General features: G+C 42.6%; 1 protein-coding gene across 9 annotated transcripts in view; it reads left to right on the top strand.

Annotated features, from left to right (window-relative positions):
* TACC2 (transforming acidic coiled-coil containing protein 2) overlaps window positions 1-21,013 on the top strand; it is a 225,128-nt gene that overhangs the window by 39,343 nt on the left and 164,772 nt on the right. For all 9 annotated transcript variants that reach the window (XM_073596214.1, XM_073596217.1, XM_073596212.1 and 6 more), the window contains exons 4-5: window positions 14,145-14,287; window positions 20,469-20,603. In XM_073596214.1, coding sequence (XP_073452315.1) covers window positions 14,145-14,287; window positions 20,469-20,603 — 278 coding nt within the window. The remainder of the gene's footprint in view (window positions 1-14,144; window positions 14,288-20,468; window positions 20,604-21,013) is intronic.

The following is a 21,013-nucleotide window of genomic DNA, read 5'->3' as shown; positions in this document are numbered from 1 at the left end:
TGACTACTTGTCAGTGCACTCATCCTATATCCTTTATTATGGTAACATTATAATGAAAATAAACATTTAAAGCGAGTGTACATGAATATTTCTTTCTTTAAATCCCTATACTTACCTGCTCTGCGCAATGAAATATGCACAGAGCGGCACGAACCTCCTCTTCTCGGGTCCCCCGCCAGCGCTCCTGGTTCTTCCTTTCTGTTCAGTGCTCGCTCCTGAGCCTTGCTGCTGCATCCATTGACACAAACAGCGGCACAATAAACAAAGAACGACTGACAATTTTGAAAAAAACTAAACAATATTTTTTACATTCTGCTCTAAAACATATCCAATAAAAAATGTAAAAAATCAAATTTCTTCATCAATTTAGGCCAATATTATTATTATTATTATTATTATTATTATACACGATTTATATAGTGCCTAACAGTTTACGCAGTGCTTTACAAAGTATAGGGGGGACAACACAATTACAGTACAGTTCAGTACAAAAGGTACAGGAGGACCCTGCTCGTAGAGCTTACATTCTAAAGGAAGGGGGTGGTGGTACAAAAGGTAATGGCTGCAGAGAATGATTTGATATGGGTGGCTCAGGGACAGTTATGTGGGTGTGGGATAGGCTTCCCTGAATAAGTGAGTTTTCAGGGATCTCCTAAAGGTGGACAGGGTAGGGGCTGATTGGACATACTGGGGCAGGGAGTTCCAGAGGATGGGAGAGGCTCTGGAGAAGTCCTGAAGGCGAGCATGGGAGGAGGTAACAAAGGAGCTAGAGAGCAGGAGGTCCTGGGAGGAGCGGAGAGGACGATTTGGGCGATATCTGCAGATGAGATTGGTGATGTAGATGGGGGCGATGTTGTGAATGGCCTTGTATGTTATGGTTAGCATTTTGAATTTTACACGGTGGGGTAGGGGAAGCCAGTGAAGAGATTGGCAGAGAGGGGTGGATTTTTGGTAAAAATAAAAAAAAAAACCCAATAAGTGAATATTAATTGGTTTGCTCAAAAGTTTTAGCGTCTACAAACCGTGGGATAATTTTTATTCTAATTTAAAAAAATTTTTTTTTACTAGTAATGGCGGCGATCAGAGACTTATAATGGGACTGCAATATTACGGCGGAAAAATCGGACACCTAACTGACACTTTTTTGGACCAGTGACACTAATACAGTGATCAGTACTAAAAACATGCACTGTCACTGTACTAGTGGCACTGGCAGAGAAGGGGTTAACATCAGCGGTGATCAAAGGATTAAATGTGTGCCTAGCTAATGTTTCAGTGGGGAAGTTAGTGGAAGACTGCATTACAGAAACACAGGATCCATGCCCTCTGTACTGACAGAATGGCAGTCTGCCTTGTTTACATAGGCAGATTGCCGTTCTGTCAGTGTACGGAATGATTAGCGTATGCCGGCAGATATTGGGTCCGCTGGACCTGCTGATCAGCTTCCACTGTGTAAGATCACAGCGGGAGCGAGCCGCTGAAGGCGCATACTCACGCCTTATACCCGGAAGTTCAGAATCACTTAAATATACGTAATTCTGCGCAGTGTGGCCACCCTGTAGCAGTAAATCTGCTATGGGGCAGTCAGCAAGTGGTTAAAGTATAACTAAAGGAAAAACTTTTTGTAGTTTTGGATAGAGGGGAGAGGGATTAGACCAGCTGTCAGTTTTTATTGCTGTCTGTGCCCCCGTTAAGGTGATTCACCCTCTCTATTTGTCCTCTTTACTATTATCATTGAAAGTAAAAGAAACCCCACATTTTGGGTTGTTCCCAGAAAAGTAATAGAGGGGAAATCCCCAAGGAATTCCCATAATTTGCAGGGATTTCCTCTCGCTTCCTGTTTGGCTATGGGACAGGAAGTGAAGAAAAATCTCAGCACAGATGACGAAAAAAAATTGACCGGGGTTATAACCCTCCCTTGCTCTATCCAAAATGAAAAAAAAAAGTTTTGCCTATTTTTCCACTTTAAGTTTACCATCAATTGATCTCCAATGGAACCTGTTACCATAAAGCTACAAGAACGATCCTATGTTGTCTCAGATAGGAATGATTTTCATGCATCTCGTGAAACAAATGAATTGAGATGTAAAGATGAACCATGAGCTGAGTACATACTGTAAGTATGGTAAATGATAATCTGGATTAGTGCATAGCAACGTATGGCGCGTAACAAATCCTGGAATAAACATTTTTCTTTTGTGCACAGTTATCATAGGGATCTCTGTCTGTGGGGTTTGCTCATGCAGTTTCTAAAAAATAATCATAATATAACTACAGCCCCAATTCCAAAAATGTTGGAACGCTGTATAAAATCTACTGTACATAAAAATAAAATTCCGTGATTTGCAAATCTCATAAACCCATTATTTCCCTTAAATAGAAAATAGAAAACATAACAAGTGATTAAACTTAGAAATTGAACCATTTTAAGAAAAAAAAGGTCATTTTGAAAATGATGGCAGCAACACATCTTAAAAATGTTGGGACAGGGCAACAAAAAGCTGACAAAGTACAATCCCAACTCCAAAAAAGTTGGGACAGGGCCATGTTTACTACAGTGTAGTATCACCTTTTCTTTTCACAACTCTCTGTAAACATCTGGGAACTCAGGAGACCAGTTGATGGAGGTTTGGGAGAGGAATGTTTTTCCATTTCTGCCTGAGCATATGCTGCTCCTAGATCCTCTTTGCCGTATATTTTTAATTTCAAGAAGTGCCAAATATTTTCAATTTGGTGAAAGGTCTGGACTGCAGGCAGGCTAGTTAAGCACCTCTACTATGAAGCTATGCTGTTGTCATAGTATGTGGTTTAGCATTGTCTTGCTGAAATATCCAAGGGCTTCCCTGAAAAAGATGTCATCTAGATGGAAGCATATGCTGCTCTAAAACCTGGGAATATCCCTCAGCATTGATGGTGCCTTCCCAGATGTGCAAGCTACCCATTCCATTCGCACTAATGCATCCCAATACCATCAGAAATGCTGGCTTTTGAATTGAGCGCAGATAACAAGCTGGAAGGTCCTTCTCTTCAGTACAGAGGATGCAGCGCCCATGGTTGCCAAAAAGAATGTCAACTTTGTTTTGCTTTGGACCCTTAAAGTTCCAGCTGAATTTTTTCTTTTGTAAAAGTTAGCAGCTGCAACCACGTAGCTGCTGACTTTTAATGAGGACACTTACCTGTCCAGGGAGCCCGCGATGTCGGCCCCCCCCAGGCCAATCCGTCCATCAGATCAGGTGCAGGCGCTGCCATTCCAACTAAGGAAAACCTTGCCTTGCGGCTTCACTGCCGGTTTCCGACTGTGCATGTGCGAGTCCCGTGGCGCTTTGTGAATGTCCAGCTTGTCTTCTGGGACACAAGCATGTCCTAGAAGACCACGGGGGGCTCGCTGCAGAAGAGGATGTGACTTCCGCGGCCCGGCTGGATCAGAAGTACTCTTTTATGCCGCATATACACAATCGGAATTTCCGACGGGAAATGTTCGATGTGAGCTTGTTGTCGGAAAGTCCAACCATGTATATGCTCCATCGAACATTTGCTGTCGGAATTTCCGCACACAAATGTTTGAGAGCAGGTTCTCAAATTTTCCGACAACAAAGGAAAGTTCGATCGTGTGTACACAAGTCTGACGCACAAAAGTCCACACATGCTCTGAATCATGCAGATGGCTATTGAACTGGCTATTGAACTTCCTTTTTCTCGGCTCGTCGTACGGGTTGTACGTCACCGTGTTCTTGATGTTTGGAATTTCCAACAACATTTGCGTGACTGTGTGAATGCAAGACAAGTTTGAGCCAACATCCTTAGAAAAAAAATCCACGGTTTCGTTGCCGAAAAATCGTGTGTACAGGGCATTAGTACTTCCAAAAAGGGTAAGTTAGAAAGTAAAAAAAAAATGTAAATATCCAAAAACGAGGGGTGGAGAGGTGGTCTTTCATTTGAGACCACCTCTCAAAATTGGGTGGAACTCCGCTTTAAATTACTGCCACCTAGTCATTCCCACCCTCATACAGCACTTCCTGCGGATGGTAAATAATTACAATGTTTTCCTTGCTCATTCTTGAACAAAGGCAACTCTTCCATACTTAATACATAGGAAATTAAAAACAAGGATGTCTAGAACCCCGGTATCCAGGGACAGCCTGAGGGTCAAATGCAGCCCTTTGGCCTCAGCATCCCATTGTGGTTTCTCTGACTGTCTCCTTGTTGGTTAAGGATCTTGGTATTTAGTGACACAAGGATGGGGTTGTTTTACAGCTTTGAAGTGCATTAACTTCAGCGTGTTCATAATGCACAGAACATGAAAGTGTGTTTCAGTGCTGAAGAAGAGCAATTAAGCAGACAATGTAATAGGCTTTAGTACTGTAGAAAGGAGGATTAGCTCAGTGTGATACATGTTAGGATTGCTGAGCTGAGCCTCACAGCTGCTCCTCTTCTCCGGAGGTGCTAGCACCAGACAGTCAACGGCTTTATTGATGTGGGTCTATGCACATGGCGAACGTTCTCATAGATGTTTAATTATGGCACGCCGTATAATTGTGGCATAGTTATCAAAGGTCCCCACTCACTGAAAGTTTTACGTTTTGGAGATTTGTCACAGAAAATGTCCTGGATGCTGACTAATGATCATCTTCACAATAAAAAATTTGGGGATGTTTTCTTCTACTGTGCATTTTATATTGTTTTTCTGTCTATTTAAACCTGAAATGTAGGCAAAAATATTATTGGAGCATTAGATTGGTACCCATAAAGTACCTCCAATGATGTGTGCCCCACTGCTGTCTGCTGCTTCTTTCTTGTTACTAAAGCTGGCTATACGCTATTGGGTGTTTTTCTTTCAGCTTGCGGGCTGAACAAATTCCTTCATCCAATCCAACAATTTTCCTCTTGTCTCTTTCGATTTTTCCTCAGAAACTGGCTAGGGATGCACCGATACCATTTTTTTACAATGAGAGCCCTTGCACACTGGGGCGGGGGGCGGCGTCGGCGGTAAAACGCCGCTATTATTAGCGGCGTTTTACCGTCGGTATGCGGCCGCTAGCGGGGGGGCGGTTTTACCCCCCGCTAGCGGCCGAGAAAGGGTTAAATACCACCGCAAAGCGCCTCTGCAGAGGCGCATTGCCGGCGGTATAGCCGCACCGTCCCATTGATTTCAATGGGCAGGAGCGGTAAAGGAGCGGTATACACACCGCTCCTTCACCGCTCCGAAGATGCTGCTGGCAGGACTTTTTTTACCGTCCTGCCAGCGCATCGCTCCAGTGTGCAAGCCCTCGGGGCTTTCACACTGGGATGACAGCAGCGGCACTTTCGGGGCGGTTTGCAGGCGCTATTATTAGCGCAATAGCGCCTGCAAACCGCCCCAGTGTGCAAGGGCTCTGAGTACAAGTACCGATACTTTTTTTTTTTTTTTTTTTAGTACGCGCCGATACCAGTTACAGATACCTACTACTACTGTTTTTTTTTAACTTCAGCTGTCAACAATGGTACAAAGCACTGAAACGTTATTTACAAATGAAATAATTAGATTTTTTAAATTTAGCACTTTTTCAATGTGAAATGTGTAAATATATGTTAATATACGTGTAAAAATATTCACAAAAAAAAAGTTTTAATTGTTTATCGTTTATAAAATAGACGAAAAGAAAAAAAGCAGGAAAATAATAATTAAATGGAGGAGAATAGGGATTTAATTAAGGCTGGTTAGAGTAAATTAGGGGTTTTTAAGGGGTTAAACAGAGGAACATTTGTTCATCCCTTTGATCTGCAGATGAAGAAACAGAAATATACAAAAAGAAACAATGTTTCTTTTTATTTTAGTGTTTCAGGGCTGAGCAATGTTGTTAATAAACATTGCCAGGTGCTTTTTTTTTTGACAGCTCCAATTACCGGACTTCTTTAACACTGGGGAGACCCACTGACAGCTCAAAGAACCGAACCTGAAAGTATCAGTTTCAGGTATCGGTGCATTTGCTCGAGTACCGATACTTGTGCAAATACTCGGTATCAGCACCAATACCGATACCAATACTAGTATCGGGGCAACCCTAGAACTGGCCAAGCAGAGTATGACCAGCTTTTTACATGTAAACTGGGGCTGACAGCTCGGCTTCACCTTCTTTTTTTTAAATTCTTTATTCATATCCCAATGCATATACATTTTCAAGTAATAAAGGAGGCAAAATGCCCGAACAGCAGCTGCATCTAAATAGATGCAGTTGCTGTTTAGCAGACAATTTTCCACCCGGTTCCCATAGTTTTTTCAGTAAAAGGATGTTGTGCGGGGGGGGGGGCAATGGGGTCACCCACTAAGGGAATTTTGGACGATTCATCTGGAACCATCCAAAATGTTATTAGTGTATAGCAAGCTTTACATGCAGGCCTCCTTCATAGCAGGTTGATGTTAAAAAGGAGTGCTAACACAAGTAAAAGGATTTTATTATTTGATATAATAGCTATACCATAGGGATGCACCGATACCAGTTTTATTAAGTACGAGTAAGTGCGCATACACACGAGCGTATTTCTGACGGGATTCTGCTCAAGTTTGCCTCGCATACACACGGTCACGCAAAAGTTCTCTGAAATTACGACCATCAAGAACGCGGTGACGTACAACACTACGACGAGCCGAGAAAATGAAGTTCAATGCTTCCGAGCATGCGTCGAATTGTTTCCAAGCATGCCTAGGGATTTTGCGCGTCGGAATTGCCAGAGACGATCGCATTTTCGGATAGGAACTTTTCCCGAACTAAGAATTGAGAGCATGCTCTCAGTCTTTTGCTGGCTGGAATTCCGCCAGCAAAAGACCGATGGAGCATACACACGGTCGCATTTTCCGACGAAAAACTCTCATCGGTCTTTTGCGGGCCGAAATTCCAATCGTGTGTATGCGGCATAACAATACTTTTTATCAAGTACTCTACCAATTACTGATACTTATTTTTTTTTTGTGCGGTGGGGAGCAGAACATACAAAATGATGGGCTCAAATCACATCACAAAGAATTGCATGTAATTTGTACAGGAAGGAGAGATATTAGAGACCAGTGGAGAATTAAATGCATTTAGAAATCCATACCTGAAATACGTGTTATGTATATTCTCTAACGTTACAATATTCATGTTCCCAGCCACAATGAGAGGGTTAACTGAACTGTAAATACAGGCCAACATAGTGTTAAGAACCCCCAGTGTAAAATCTGAAATGGATCCAAGTAAAGGGCAGGATTTCATATTTAGACAAGGGCAGAAGTTAGTGAAGTGTCAGCATCTGGTTACATAGAGTGTTATGTTGAATCATCTTCTAGGATACAAGAGCGTGGGAAGGACAAACAATCCCACAATACGGCCTTTATTACTGGGACTTACTCCACTCATGAAGAGCTGGGACTTGTGGCTGCGTCCAGCACTGCCTTGGAATTCTCAATCTCTTCAGCAGAGTCTGTTCTATCACAATAGCCTGTTATTCATTTAGACAAATCCCTTAAACAGATCCCCATATCACCTACAGTGCATAAGGTATACTCAGTTTCTAAGCCAAATGGCTGCTATATATAACACCACGAAAGCTCTGAATAGGGACGAAATGTAGCTTAATGCCTAGTTACACTTGAATAATTTCCTGTACTCATATGTCATTTGGAGTTGTGGTATTAACCACTTCAGCCCCGGAAGAATTTACCCCCTTCCTGACCAGAGCACTTTTTGCGATTCGGCACTGCGTGGCTTTAACTGACAATTGCGCGGTCGTGCGACGTTGTACCCAAACAAAATTGACAGACTTTTTTTCCCACAAATAGAGCTTTCTTTTGTTGGTAGTTGATCGCCTCTGCGGTTTTTATTTTTTGCGCTATAAACAAAAAAAGAGAAACAATTTTGAAAAAAACAAATTTTTTTGTTCTTTTCGCTATAATAAATATCCCCCAAAAATATATAAAAAAACAAATTTTTTCCTCAGCTTAGGCGTATATTGATTGGTTTGCGCAAAAGTTATAGCGTCTACAAAATAGGGGATAGATTTATAGCATTTTTATTATTATTTTTTTTTTACTAGTAATAGCAATCTGCGATTTTTTTTTATTGTGACTGCAACATTATGGCGGACACATCGGACAATTTTGACACATTTTTGGAACCATTGATATTAATACTGCAATCAGTGAGGTTAAAAATGCATTGATTACTGTAAAAATGTCACTGGCAGTGAAGAGGTTAACACTAGGGGGCGGTGAAGGGGTTAACTGTGTTCCCTGGGAGGTGATTCTAACTGAAGGGGGAGGGGACTAACTACAGGAAGTGACGGATCATGGTTCCTAGCTAATAGGAACACACGATCTGTCACACCTGTCAGAACAGAACATGGATTTGTGTGTTTACACACACTCGTCCCTGTGCTGTGTCTCCAGCTCACGAATGCTCGTGGCCGGCGGTCATCGCGACCGTCGGCCACGAGCATCGGCACCCTTGCGCGCGCGCTCCTGCTATCTGGACCCCGCGAGCCCACGTACAGTTACGTGGTTTCGCGCAAGGGAGCCAACCTGCCGCAGTAAAACTGCGGCGGCTGGTCCGGAAGTGGTTAAACAAAAATGTATTACATTGCAGCTTACTAGAATCTTAGATGTGGTGGCTACACAATTTTCTTTATTAGCATTGTGTTCCTTCATTGTCATCTTGTGCTCCTGCCAGTAAGTCAGTTATTTTTCATCTTCCTTTAACAGACCAAGCTTTCCAACAAAAGTGTCAGTTAGAGTGTTGAGAACTGTTGTTAGATCTGGAGTTCAGTTTTATTTTCTTTGTCAAGTGCATCCAAATCTACTAGTGCTGCTAGCACTATTCTTTCCACAGATATACAGTGCTGCTGTCTAAAGGTGTCTCCATTTCTCCTCCATCCAGAATGGAGACACCCTCAGACTGGAAGTGTATTACTGGCCAGGTCTTCAGGTGAAAATAAAGGAAAAAAGCCTACAAAAACGAATGCGGCCACTATATTTAAAGTGGAATTCTAGCCTAATGTTCCCTTCCCCCTTCTGCTACCTATCATACCTAAACTGTGTAAAAAAGATCTGTATACTTAGCCTTTTTTTTAGTCAGCTCCAGTCCGGTCACAAGATCTCCTCTGTGTCAGTGAGCGATGGCTGCAGGGAAGAGGAGGGTGCGCGCCACAACAACTGGGAACGCGGGGAGCCATGACATCACCCATAGGTTCCCATGTCCCAGCCATTGTTTGTTGGTGCTCCCTCCTCTCCCCTGCAGCAGCCACTGCTCCACGGCACAGGGGAGCCAGAGCTGGGGGATCACGTGACCAGACCTGAGTGACCTTAAAAAAAAAATTGTGCAGATCTTTTTTACACAGGTTAAGCAGGATAGGCAGCAAGAGTGGGGAGGGAAAATGTTTAGGATTAGTTAGTGATAGACTGGAATTGTACTTTAAAGTGACATTAAAGGCTTTTTTTTTTTTTTTTAATAAAATGTCAGCCTCTTTTCGGGTCCCTCACCAGTGCTCCTGGCCCCTCCTCTTCAGCCAGTGCCCCCAATAGCAAGCTGCTTGCTCTGGGGGAACTGGTGTTTTCCTTGCTCCCGAGCCCCACTCTATGCATCCATAAGACACAGAGGGCTCCACCCCTGCTCTCTCCTCATTGGCTCACTGGCTGTGATTGTCAGTAGCTAGAGCCAATGGAATGACAGGCCTGGGAGAAGCTCAGCTCTCATGCACATCGCTGGATCGAGAGGGAGCTCAGGTGAGGTCTAGGCAGAGCTGGAGGGGGGGGGGGGGGGGGCACTGCACAGAGAAGGTTTTTTACCTTCATGGATAGCATGCATGAAGGTAAATAAAAACCTTGAGTCTTTAAAACCACTTTAAGGAATGTTAAACTGTCATCGACTACTTTTTTGTTTCAGGATTTATTACCGCTTTAAATTATTAATACGGGATGTTTAATTGAGACTTCAACGCACTTTAGAGTTTAGTTTGTGCCCAGCATCATGGGCTATATTGCTATGCTAAGAAACTCATTCTTTTTGCCTGAAAGAAGTCAACCCCCTGTTCCCTAGTAAAATGGGCATAAATAACAATTTACCTCTTTACGAGCCAACATATGATCCAAGTGGATGTCCACAACACTTCAATAAGACATGAGGACCTTGGACATCCTACATACTTACCTTCTCTCTCTTGGAACTTGGTGAAGCCTAGCCACTTAAGCCCCAGACCATTTTGATGGCCAAAGACCAGAGCACTTTTTGCGATTCGGCACTGCATCGCTTTAACTGACAATTGCGCGGTCGTGCGACATGGCTCCCAAACAAAATTGACATCCTTTTTTCCCACAAATAGAGCTTTCTTTTGGTGGTATTTGATCACCTCTGCGGTTTTTATTTTTTGCGCTATAAACGAAAAAGTAGCGACAATTTTGAAAAAAACGCATTATTTTTTTACTTTTTGCTATAATAAATATCCCCAAAAAATATATAAAAAAACATTTTTTTTCCTCAGTTTAGGCCGATATGTATTCTACATATTTTTGGTAAAAAAAATCGCAACAAGCGTTTATTGATTGGTTACCCTTCTCTTCCTGTCCATAGCCTTATTAGGAAGTGAGAGGAAGTCCCTCCAAAGTCAGCGAATTCCTAGAGAGAGTGTTTCCATTGGAGGGTTTCCCCTCTATTCCTATTCTGAAGACAACCCAAGGATTTTTCTTTCACTTCCATTCATGGTGATGACAATAAACAGGAAAATAGACCGGGTGAATCTACCCTACAGGTGTTTAAAACCCTCCCCACTTTATCCAAATCTAAAAATAAGTTTTGCCTTTAGTTATACTTTAAACAATCTTATTGGTTGGACTGTGTTATATTTTCTTTCTCTGCAAAATGTAAAAAAACATACCTTTAAGAAACAGTTTAATAAAACTTAGATATGCTCTATTGATGTTACTTCACGCGTATTATATTGAAGTTATCTTTGTCAAAAACAATTGTCATGTCCAGGAAATTCCTTTACAGCAATACTCCCCCTTTAACTCCATATTCCAAATATATATTATTTCCTAGATTACTTTACAGCGTGGGAAGTGAGTGAATGGGGCCACATACAACAAAAACCCTGATGGGGTTCTAACCTTTCCTTCTATTATTAGCATCACTCCGTCCCCTATATTCCACCCATAGTGTCAGGAGTATACAGCTCAGCATTACAGGACAGAGTATACAGCCAAGGAAAGATTACTCCTGCGCTTGTGAGGGTCTGTTTGGGTTTGAGAAGAGTAGTATTGTGAACTGTAGCAAAGCTAAAAGAGATGGTGTTGCATGTCCCGCTGCCCAGAAATTGACCCCGGGGTGGTCAGGTAAGGCTATATGGAGAGTGATGGATGAAGGGCGCGTGATCAATAGCTCACATCAAAACATATAAAATGTATTCAAAGGAAATTAGAAGCAAATATAAGCAATTGAATATACCAATACTACGTATCATGCAAACAGGTAACAAAATATAAAAGGCATGGAAAATTAAAAATTATCATGAGCCCATGTTGAGGCGGATGTTTAGAGTTGGCTGTTGAGCCAACTCTAAACATCCGCCTCAACATGGGCTCATGATATTTTTAACCCATTTTTAATTTTCCATGCCTTTTATATTTTGTTACCTGTTTGCATGATACGTAGTATTGGTATATTCAATTGCTTTTATTTGCTTCTAATTTCCTTTGAATAAATTTTATATGTTTTGATGTGAGCTATTGATCACGCGCCCTTCATCCATCACTCTCCAGAGTATACAGCCCCAGAATCACAGAACAGGGTATACAGCTCAGCATCACAGGACAAAGTGTATAGCTCAACCTCACAGATCAGGGTACATAGCTGACCAGAGTATATAGGGTAGCATTACAGACCAGGGTATATAGGGCAGCATTACAGACCAGGGTATATAGGGCAGCATTACAGACCAGGGTATATAGGGCAGCATTACAGATCAGGGTATATAGGGCAACATTACAGATCAGGGTATATAGGGCAGCATTACTGATCAGGGTATATAGGGCAGCATTACAGACCAGGGTATATAGGGCAGCTTTACAGATCAGGGTATATAGGTGTCAGAAACCATGAATCAGACCTAGACAAAAGTACAGTTAAATCACACTTGCTTAATAATAAAAGTAAATAGAACAAACTTAGTCAAAACTTAGCCAAAGATTGGTAACTGGAATGGATAGTCAGACAAGCCATAAAGTCAAGAAGTCAGAGATCAGCGTAGTGGAACAGCAAGCAGGATCTGGAGCCAGAAGGAATGTCAGCCAAGCAAGTCTTTAACAGGAACGCAGGAGATAGTCTCTGGGAAGTTGACCAAGGCGAAGGCAGAGATCATCTGGATGACTTAAGTAGGCAGGACTGACGAGTAGAATATCATCAACAGGTGAGTCCCTGTGGAGAGATGACAGCTGAGCAGCCAGCTCAGATGAAGGAAGGGCTGAGCCCAACCCTGACAAAAGGACAGCATTACAGACTAGGGTATATAGGGCAGCATTACAGACCAGGCAGCATTAGAGACCAGTGTATATAGGGCAGCATTACAGACCAGTGTATATAGGGCAGAATTACAGACCAGGCAGCATTACAGATCAGGGTATATAGGGCAGCATTACAGATCAGGGTATATAGGGCAGCATTACAGATCAGGGTATATAGGGCAGCATTACAGATCAGTGTATATAGGGCAGCATTACAGACCAGGTAGCATTACATATCAGGGTATATAGGGCAGCATTACAGACCAGGCAGCATTACATATCAGGCTATATAGGGCAGCATCACAGACCAGGGTATATAGGGCTCACAAGACTGGCGGTACATCTGGCTCGCGGCAATAGTGGCACTGGCAGCAACCCCCCCACAGCACTCACGGGCCTCGCAGTACAACTTGCTCCCGGGACTGGCTGCACCCCTCATCCCCCCCTCCCTCCGGGAGGTCCGGCACTTACCAGGCCGTGGAAAGGATCCTGCTGTGCCTCCACTCTCCTCCACAGTGCAGGCAGAAGCCTATTAGAGCCTTTGGCTTCAAAAAGTACACCCCCCGCCCTCCCCATGCCATATGTCTGGCGTCCTGAAAGGGGACATTGAAAAAATAGAATTTCCTCTAGGTGGGATATTTGGAAAGGGATAAATAGCGCAATGAGGTATGAGAGTAGTGTAAAAAGTATATGAATTTTTATTAAGAAACATAGGTTTTAAATAATGAGCACATATATACACTATACATATCACAAAATATCATAAATGAATACTGGACAGGACTAATCATATAATCACATTACAAAAAAGACAGCTAGTAAATCGCAAAGATCTGTTATGTTGGAGATGAGCACAACAGAGAAGACCCAATGCGTTTCGAAAATGCTATTTCTTCATCAGGGGTGTATGCGATTTTATCGCAGAACCTACATCCGTCGTATGCACTGTGTAGTACTAGAGTGGATTTTCTGTCCAGATTTTGACATTTAAAAGCAGTTTATATGTTGCAGCTGTCAGCTTGTGGGGCCCAAAGCCCAACGGGGTGAGTAAATGCACCAACGCAGATGGATGGGTCCAATGGTGGCACGAGGGGAAACATGGGCAGAGTCCCACACAAAGGACAAACCAGGCTGGCCCTCCGAAATGTATCCCTTACTAGGGGCGGTCGGAGTGGAGAGGGAGGAAAGGATACCAGAGCCAAGGCAAACGAGGATCTATGCCTCCACAGATCCCTGAATCAGGAGACCAGAGGTGGCACCCAAGAGGTTGATCTGATAGTTGTACAGGCTCTATGGCGTTGGATCCTCACCAGTATCCAACCTCATAGCGAGCAGATGGAAAGGGGCCGGGTGCATGGATAAGGAGGCGGCGGCAGGGATGGGGGGGCGGCGCCCGTGCACCCTCAATGCATGGGCCGCCACTGATTAGCATCCTACTGATGCTGATAATAGTTACTTGTTAAGTATTAACAGCTACATTACAGCCTTCACAGTCAGCACTGCGGATGTAATTTCTAGTTTTGGCACATTTCATCGGACCTGAACTTTTTATGACATTGCTGTAGTTGGTAATTGATTGTGACTCACTTTACTTTGAAGAGATATGCTGTATTCAACTATTGCACGTTTCTCATTTCAGGAGTTTCATCCGTCATTGGAAACCCTCCCCGTGCTTTATCCTCAATGGGATACTAACGGTCAACAAGCTGCACCACAGCAGAGGGTGGAATCAAATTTTCCATCATTGTTTTCTGACGACCTGACAGAACCTGCACATCCCAGGTAATTATTGCAGGGCAAATTTTACTATGGATATGTCTTTGATGTGTGTTTTCACTTAAAATTAAATTGTTATTTTTTTTTAAAAACTACCCAATTGAGTAGGAAAATACAAATGCTTCATTGCTGTGAGATTCTTGCTAATGCCCATGTAATGATTATGTCAAATGCCATTCTGAACTGCATCCAGACTAGTTCTGAAAGAATACTTTTCTACTTTAAATCTGAACTCCGGTCACTGAAACTTTCATTTAAATATACTCCTGAATAGCCACAAAGGATACAAATCCACTTTGTGTTCACCAAATGCCTTTGCAAATCCAGATATTACATTGTGAAAGTTGCAGTGACATCATCACTGTGCTGTGTATAGCCTGTGCAGGCCCCACCCACAAACAGGCTGCCTGCAGAAAACTACAGGAGAAAGTGAAGACCAAGAAGAGATAGCAGCAGTGACTGGTCTTTATTACAGGAAGCTCCTGCACAGAGGCAAAGTTTCGTACTGGATTACTGCACTTATCTGGAAGAAATACACAAGGAACACTAAGGCCTCATGCACACTGGACGTTTTTGGATGTTTTTACAGCTGCTGTTTTTGGCTTCAGACGTTTTTTCTGCAGTCAATAAACTCTCCAGCATGTTATCCTATTTGTCCATGCACACATAGGCTGTTATCATTTGTTTTTGGCTGTAAAAAACCTAAACCAGTGAGTTCTGAGAGGAGTTTTTCACCTGTAAAAACGCTCTAATGTCAAAAATTGTCAAAACACGCTGATAAACGCTCAAAAACGCATCTCACCAGCGTTTGTAACTTTTTTGGTCCCATTGAAAAAAAAAAAAAAAAAAAGCTTAAATACGCTAAGTTTAAAAAAACACTATTGCAAAAACACTGAAAAACAATGAAAAAACTCACTGCAAAGCTACTGCCATTTTTATAACGTTATTATATGGTCCAGTGTGCATGAGTCAAGTAAGAATACACGTGACTCTTCTATTTAGAATATATTTGCTTATCCCATGGTTCAGCTGTAAAGGACGGATCAGGAATAGTGAACTTTTCTTTTCAATATGTTAATTGATTTTATCATATATAAGAAACTACAAACAGTACTTATAGATAGATGTCCACAAATTAGGAGAATTAACAGGTAATTAGTACAAGACAGTGAGCATAACACTGTCATTTGTATGCTAGTATTAAGTGAAGACACAAGTAGGGAGCCGACGAGGTGGCATCTACACATCTTCTGATTGGTACGTTTTGAAGAAAGAAATAGGAGGAAAGAGAGGAAAGGTAAGAGGGGGGGGGGGGGCATGATGCAGAAAGTAGCCAATCTTCATGCAGATTCCTCACACGATGGCTAGGCTTTGTATGGAGAGTAATGGATGGAGTGTTGGATGGTGATATGCAAGCCATTGGTTCCAGATTTTGAGGAACTTATCATTATTGTTAGTGAAAATGTTGATTAATGTTCATTGACAAAGGAGCTGTCATTGCAAGTTTTAACTTTGGGGAAATTAGTGAATTGCTTAGTCTATGCTTTGGCAATCATTAGTTTAAAGGACAAAGGACCAGTTTGAATTGGTTTTTAGTGATGTCCAGAGGTTTGAAATGTAGAAGGGCCAGCCAGGGGTCCTTTGGAATTTGAACTCTGAGATATGTGCATAAAAGCGTAAAAACCCTGGTCCAAGAGCAGCCAAGTATTGGGCAGGCCCTCCATACATGAAAAACATCACCAGTGGTTTGCTATCCCTAAACAATAGACCAGCGTGTCTGGGGAAAATATGGAGTAGTCTGGAGGGGACTAGGTACCATCTAGTCATAACCTTGTAGGCCGATTCAAGGGTGGTAACGATGGTGCAAGAAGCAGTGTAGTAAAAAACGCAATGGGCGGGGTCCTGATGACCAGTATCGTTGGTCAATTCAGGTAACAGGTTACCGGCTGACCTAATAGGGTGGTGTTCCTTGTCAGAACAGGAGAAGTAGTCAAAATAAAAGGGGAGTGGGAATAGGACCCAAGATGTTCTTACCTTCAGTGAAGGTAAGAACATCTTGGGTCCTATTCCCACTCCCCTTTTATTTTGCAAGAAGCAGTGGCAGTCCAAGTGTCTTGCCAGTCTCTATCAGATTTAAATCCTCTTCCAATTTACATAGGTGTGAGCTGTTGGTGTGGATTGACAGTTGAGATGGAAATATACTATACACATATATAGACATTAGTTTGAAGGCCAGGGGGTTATAGTGTTAGATGTGTTTGCAGGTGGTGGAGAGATTCTTATTTTGTATAAGGGAGGCAATCCAATGTCTGATTTGGGTGTATCAGAAGAGTTTGGCAAGGGGGGCTTAAATCACTCCTTAACAGTCAACCATGGATAAAGCCTTTCTCAAGCAGAGAAAAGGCTGTGTTGAGGCCATGTGTGGTCCACCAATGGAAAGCTGAAGGCGATTCTAGCCTTGGTAGGAAAAGGGTGATACCTGTGAGAGGAAGTAAAGGATGGTGGGCAGAGCGTAAACTACTGGAATATTTTACACTGTCCCAGACTTTCAGAGTGTATTTGATTAAGGGTTTCATTAAGGGGCTCATGGTGGATGGGCATTCGTTGGGGAGCATCCATGGTAGAGATTTACAAGGGCACAGGAAGTTGCTTCTAGTTCTACCTAAAGAAGGGGTTCATTAACTGTATATTGTAATTTGAGTAGCTTGGTAACACTTCATGAAACTTGGGACACCCAGACCCCTTGGTGTACAAGGGGGTACATTGTACACCTAGAGATTTGAGGCCGATGGTTGTGCCAAATAAAATGCATAACATGATTTTGGAAGGATTTAATGGCGAAAGAGGGGACCAGAATGGGAAGGGTGTGGAACAAATATAAGATTTTAGGAAGAATGTTTATTTTATTAAATGGGATGAGTGTTTCAAGAAGAGTTTGGAGGTTGCACATAGTTGGGAGATAGCTGAATATTAGTCGGAGTAGTGAGAAGTTAGTTGAATAGTTAATCCAATTGTTTGGTGACCCAAGTAAATTTGAACAAGGATTTAAGTGTTAAGTGTAGAGTTGGGCAAAGAAATGTTGAGAGTCTCGAATTTTTCTTTTTTATTGCAGACGGAGATTTGAGAGAAGGGATAATAAGTTTGGTAGCGATATAATGGGTAGAGTCAAAGTCAATAAAAGGTCATGCTAGGGGTTCTAGAGCAATTAATACAAAATTAGGAAAAGAGGACATCCCTGGCAGGTTCCCACTTCAATGGAGAATGGGGAGGAATGGTAATTCATGTATTATGACTGAATCTGTAGGGTTAGAATAAAGGGATTTCAGCCAGGATAAAAAAGTACTGGTAATTCCCAAAGCCCCACCTTTGCAGTATGTAATGCAGATAGTCCCATGAGATAGCATGTCAAGAGATGCAATTCATTCTGGTGTAGAAGACATATAAGGTGGATCACCTTAGAGTATTGCCAGGGGCTAAAACCCACTTGATCCTTGTGGATCAAGGCAGTGAGAAAATAATTCAGCCTGGAAGCCAATACTTTAGCCAGTAATTTGATGTCTATACTGAGGAGGGATATAGGACGGAAGTTGTGGGGTGTAGGAGTTCTTTACCTGGGTTTTTGGTAGCATGGCTATATGGGCCTGAAAGGAAGTAGGATGAAGGTCCTGATGAGATTTTAAGTGATTGCAGAGATTGACTGTGTGGGTTGAGAATGTCAGCATAAGTTTTATAGCAAAGAGGGATACTGAACTTTTATCTTCACCAGCAGATGTTGCTGCACATTTATTAAAAAAACTTCAGCACCCAGGTTTTGTTTTTGTCTGACAGGTTTTTGTTCCAATTTTTGACACCATTGGGGATTTTTACCTTGCTTCCTAACGCTGTGACACTAGGGAAGGAAATGAAGGTAGCAAGAACAGGAAAACACAGACAGCAGCTCAAAAAAACATTAGTTGTTAGTTGGGAAATTCCCTTTATGTTGATCAGCTAGTTGGAAGTTAAAAAGTTTGTCACTTGTAGTGGCTACAACAGGCAGGTGCAATATGATGTGCATTAAAGTGATGTTAAAGTGGAAGTAAACACAAATCCTAACTACAGTAACTCTAAACCTATTCCCACCCACATTCCAAGCCTAATCTATCTAACCCTGTAAATAAAAGATCGCTATACATACCTATTTTGAAGCAGCTCCGGTCTCTAACGGTGCCCTCTGTGTGCAGGAGAAAGCCGACAACGACTGTGAAATGCCTGGGAAGTAACGTCAGCCATAGACTTACTATGGGGCTTCCGTTGTCGACTGCCTCTCCTACACACAGAAGCTGCCGTTGACAGTTCAGCCTGGTACTGGACCAGAGAGGTAGCACAATAGGTATGGCTATCTTTTCTTTACAAGGCTAGATAGATTAGACTTAGAATGTGGGTGGAAGTAGGTTTAGAATTAGTTAGGTTTTGCCTTTACTTCCGCTTTAACTGTTCAAGTTTTTACAAATAACAAACATGTTATACTTACCTGCTTTTTGCACAGAGCAGCCCCGATCCTCCTTGGGCGCTGCTGGCTCCCGCCCCTCTTCAAGGACCCCCACTAGCAAGCCGCTCCCTTGTCATAGGATTTCATTGACAGCAGTAGTAGCCAATGACTCATGCTGCTATCAATCTGCCCTGTGAGGAGGGAGAGAGTGGAGAGAGCTTCTGCTCTCAAGCACATCGCTCAATCGAGATCGGGCTCAGGTAAGTATAAGGGGGGACTTGAGTGATTCTAGACACAGAAGGTTTTTTTTTCCTTAATGCAGACCATGCATTAAGGTAAAACATCTTTGAGGCTTTAAAACCTCTTCAAAGCACAATTGTTACTAGGTCTGAACAAATATCAGGACCCATGTAGTTAAAGTATATCTTTTTTTGGGGGGGGCGGCACAGACTGGAGACAGAGGGCGACGATCAACACCCCCCCCCCCCCGCACCTCAAGCCCATCCTTTTTTGAAGCCTATTAGAGCCTCTGGCTCTAATCACGTGCTTAAAAAAAAAACCCAATTGGAATCCAAGCGCCCGGCGCATTTAGATTAGGGGGCCGGGCACATGGATGGGGGTGCGGCGCTCCTGCGTCCTGCATTACGGGCCGTCACTGATCTAACCATTCCCTGCCCCACCTAAAACTAGAAAATATTTTGACTATAGATACACCTTAAAGGTAGGGCTCCTCCCTACAACCCACCCACTGATATCCGTCCTATACTCCTTGCTACTTCATTTGACCATCGGAAATACCCGGTACCTCCAGGAACGGGGCAACATGTGATCTTCTGCGAAGATGCAATGCTTAGGCATAATCATCCTGATCTCCAGGCCCAAAGATTGTTACTTGGGGAAGGGAAGAACGGCATTAACACTGTGCTAGCTCTGACACAGAATAAGGCTAGCAAAAACACAGGGCTAAATGAGAGAAAACACTTGATTTCTCCATCCAGGCTAAAGAGCATGGATGGAGAAATCTCCAGCAACTGGGACTGAGTACCCAAAGAGTGACTACATCTGACTGAATGCAATCACTTTTTTAGGTGACAGTTTTCTAAACAGATCCTTCAATTCTTCAATAATTTTGTTGCCAACAGGGTCTCTAAAAGCTTGGAGGGGGGGGGAGGCAGGTAGGTCAGCCTGATCATGTGACCACTCTAATTGGCTGTCACAATGGTCACATTATTGGGAGCCAGACCTGTCGACATTCAATCATTAGTAGAGACCAGGAGCTGTCACTGGGCTAGGAGCACATAATGAACGCACTGTCAGCACAGGAACCATGGCTGCCTTGTTAAAGCCCACCTTCTATACCATAGTAGATATGCGTTACATGGGCACCAAAAGGTGAAGTAGTCATTTTAATGGCCAGCATACCGTGATTAATCCAGGCGTAAACATACACAATTCTATACTGAGAACTGTCCAGGAAAATATGTAAACATTTCAAAGGGATCTTTGGATTTTTTCCATTGAATTCTGCATGTTCATGGGTCTACAGTTTGTGAGGTCATGACCATCTCTAATCTGACACCTTGTTGAGGACACATCAAGTCTCTAGATGACAGGGCCTTGTAATCCGTTTTACATGGAATATATTAGTAATTATTCCACAATGTTGTTTCAGCCTGAACCCCTATTTCCCTGTGTTCAGTGATGTCTTTTCTTTCCCAGGAGTGGTGACGTCTCGCTGCAGCGTGGAGTTTGGGAGGAAGGACAGCTGCTTCCTGCCCTTCCGCAGACTGAACTTTATATAGAGAGACAAGAATATAAAGAATCTGGGAGCAGCTCACAGCCTGGCACCATCAGGTATCATTATTATATGCTTGGCTTGTAACTCTCGGGTGACTTGGATTTCTCACATTTACCAGCTGTGAGTGTGGAATGAATTGTTCAGAGTGTAAAAGCAGCTTTTATTCTTTATTATTACAGACCTGAGTATTTAGCCTGAGCTTGTCCTCTGGCATAGTGCATGCTGGGCATGCTTGCAGTGAGTGTGCTTCTGGGTGTTAAGTCATGCTAAGCGGTCATGTACAAACGTGTGGAATTCCTTCTCAGCATCATTAATCCAGGATTATTGCTAACACTGGACACAAATACTACAAAACAATGTATATGCAGTATACCATTCTTTTACATAATTAATATTTATTATTATTGTTACATTGGTCATTTTATTGAGTAGGATCATGCAAGGCACAATACATATAGAAACTAAT

This window comes from Aquarana catesbeiana, linkage group LG08, assembly GCF_042186555.1.
Source record: "Aquarana catesbeiana isolate 2022-GZ linkage group LG08, ASM4218655v1, whole genome shotgun sequence".
Classification (NCBI taxonomy): domain Eukaryota; kingdom Metazoa; phylum Chordata; class Amphibia; order Anura; family Ranidae; genus Aquarana; species Aquarana catesbeiana.
This window is presented reverse-complemented; position numbering and strand designations above follow the sequence as displayed.